We start from the raw sequence: 2,224 nt of genomic DNA, 5'->3' as shown, positions 1-2,224 counted from the left end.
GATGGTCAATCCCACTATTCGTTGGTAAAAGAGTAGCCCAAGAGTTGGCGGTGGGTGGTGATGACTAGCTGCTTTCCCTCTAAATTAGGGACAGCTAGCACAGATAGCCCTCATGTAGCTTTGCACAAAATTCAAAACAAACAAACAGTTTTGTGATAATTATACTGTATGGCAAGTAATATTTTAATGTACATTTCTTCAGGTTTAACAATCACACAGTACTGAATGAAAGGTATCTTCTTCTGACTCTACTTGGAAAAGGTGGATTTAGTGAAGTGCATAAGGTGAGTATTTAGATTTTTAAGAAGAAATACATAATATTTGGTAGTATATGAATAAATTTGCAAACTGCCTCAGTAACAGTGTGATTTACTTGGAAACTTCATCAGTTAAGAATAACATATTTTGTTAAAAGTTAGTGTGGCATGTTAATAAGGTAGTTGATTTTCGTAAATACAAATAACTTACTTGAAAGTATTCTTGTTTGATGTAGATCAGATGACAGGTAATAATGTTTAATAGAGGCTGCAAAATCCTTTAGTTGTACATAGATGATTTGGTATACAATCAAATGTAAATTAAACCTAAATTCAGTGTTTTGTATATATATATACATATATATATGTGTGTGTGTGTGCTTGTATATTTAAAATATTTTACGTTAGTCTGTTAGAGCTAAGCATGCCCCCAGTGGCACAGTGGTACGTCTGTGGACTTTAAACGCTAGAAACCGGGTTTTGGTACCCATGGTGGGCAGAGTACAGATAGCCCATTGTGTAGCTTTGTGGTTAACTTCAAACAAACAAGAGCTAAGCATAAGTTATGTAATATGTTTTGAAATGTACAGTATCTCTCCTTGTAAAATCAGTCAACCTGTTTTGAGCCCTTTTTACTTTTATTAACACATGTTATTCTATTTTTTGAAATGAAAAAATCTTTAAACCAATTTTTAATTGTACTTCTTATTGCTAAAACATATAGGATTTATGTATTTATCCACAGGCATTTGACCTTAAGGAGCAGCGCTATGTAGCTTGCAAGATCCATCAACTAAATAAGGATTGGAAAGATGATAAAAAGGCAAATTATATTAAGTAAGTTTTTACTTTTCAAAAAAAAAATTCAAGTATTGTAATTTTGTTTACATTAAGTAAATTGTAATTAAAATTAACCCTGAATATTTCTGTGAAAATATATTTATTATTAATTTGATATAGGGTTGGAAATCATACTGTTTGTATTTAATAATTATGTGATTATAGAATGAAATGAGCAGAATATAAATACAATAAATATTAAGTCTCACAACAATCTGTTGTTTAACCACACACTTTTCTGGTACATTACACGGAATCTTGAGCCTATAGTCTGAACACACAGAGCTGAATGTGGTCCAGTGGTTAAACTGTGAATCTGCAGGTCCATTATTTGCATCCTGCTATTGCAAATAAAATCTTGCTCTGCACGTTAGGGGGTTGAGTCAATTATACAGGTGACAATCGCATCCCATTATTCGGTCAGACAAGGGTTGGTAGCAGGGGTAATTGACTAGCTGCCTTCCGTTTAGTCTGTCGATTGAAAATTAGGAATGACTAGTGCAGATAGCCCATGAGTATCTCTGCACAAACACTAAAAAACAGATAAAATTAACATGCTTTTTCATATAGGTTTAGCATGCAATTAGTTAGTCTCTAACAGGGATCGAATGACATATATTTTGAATAACTGGTTACTTTTTTTTTTCATAATCATTATAACAGTTTAGTTATTATCACGGATGTTAAAAAGCCTTTTTAAACTTTCTAATTAAACATGCTTTCATAGAAATTAATAGGGCACACTTTTATTACACATTCATTAATTTTGTTAATTAATAGGGCACACTTTTATTACACATTCATTAATCTTGTAAGTTAATAGGGTATACTTTTATTACACATTCATTAATCTTGTTAATTAATAGGGCACACTTTTATTACACATTCATTAATCTTGTTAATTAATAGGGTACACTTTTATTACACATTCATTAATTTTGTTAATTAATATGGCACACTTTTATTACACATTCATAAATCTTGTTAATTAATAGGGAACACTTTTATTACGCATTCATTAATTTTGTTAATTAATACGGTACACTTTCATTACACATTCATTAATTTTGTTAATTAATAGGGCACACTTTTATTACACATTACATGTTCATTAATCATGTTAATAT

At 30.7% G+C, this 2,224-nt stretch overlaps 1 protein-coding gene across 1 annotated transcript in view; it reads left to right on the top strand.

Annotated features, from left to right (window-relative positions):
- The window catches only part of LOC106458612 (serine/threonine-protein kinase tousled-like 2), a 60,672-nt gene that overhangs the window by 45,735 nt on the left and 12,713 nt on the right, over positions 1-2,224 (top strand). Inside the window, exons 12-13 of the mRNA XM_022384879.1 lie at positions 203-284; positions 1,003-1,094. Of these exons, the coding sequence (XP_022240587.1) occupies positions 203-284; positions 1,003-1,094 (174 nt within the window). The remainder of the gene's footprint in view (positions 1-202; positions 285-1,002; positions 1,095-2,224) is intronic.

This window comes from Limulus polyphemus, unplaced genomic scaffold (genome assembly GCF_000517525.1).
Source record: "Limulus polyphemus unplaced genomic scaffold, Limulus_polyphemus-2.1.2 Scaffold493, whole genome shotgun sequence".
Taxonomy (NCBI): Eukaryota; Metazoa; Arthropoda; class Merostomata; order Xiphosura; family Limulidae; genus Limulus; species Limulus polyphemus.
This window is presented reverse-complemented; position numbering and strand designations above follow the sequence as displayed.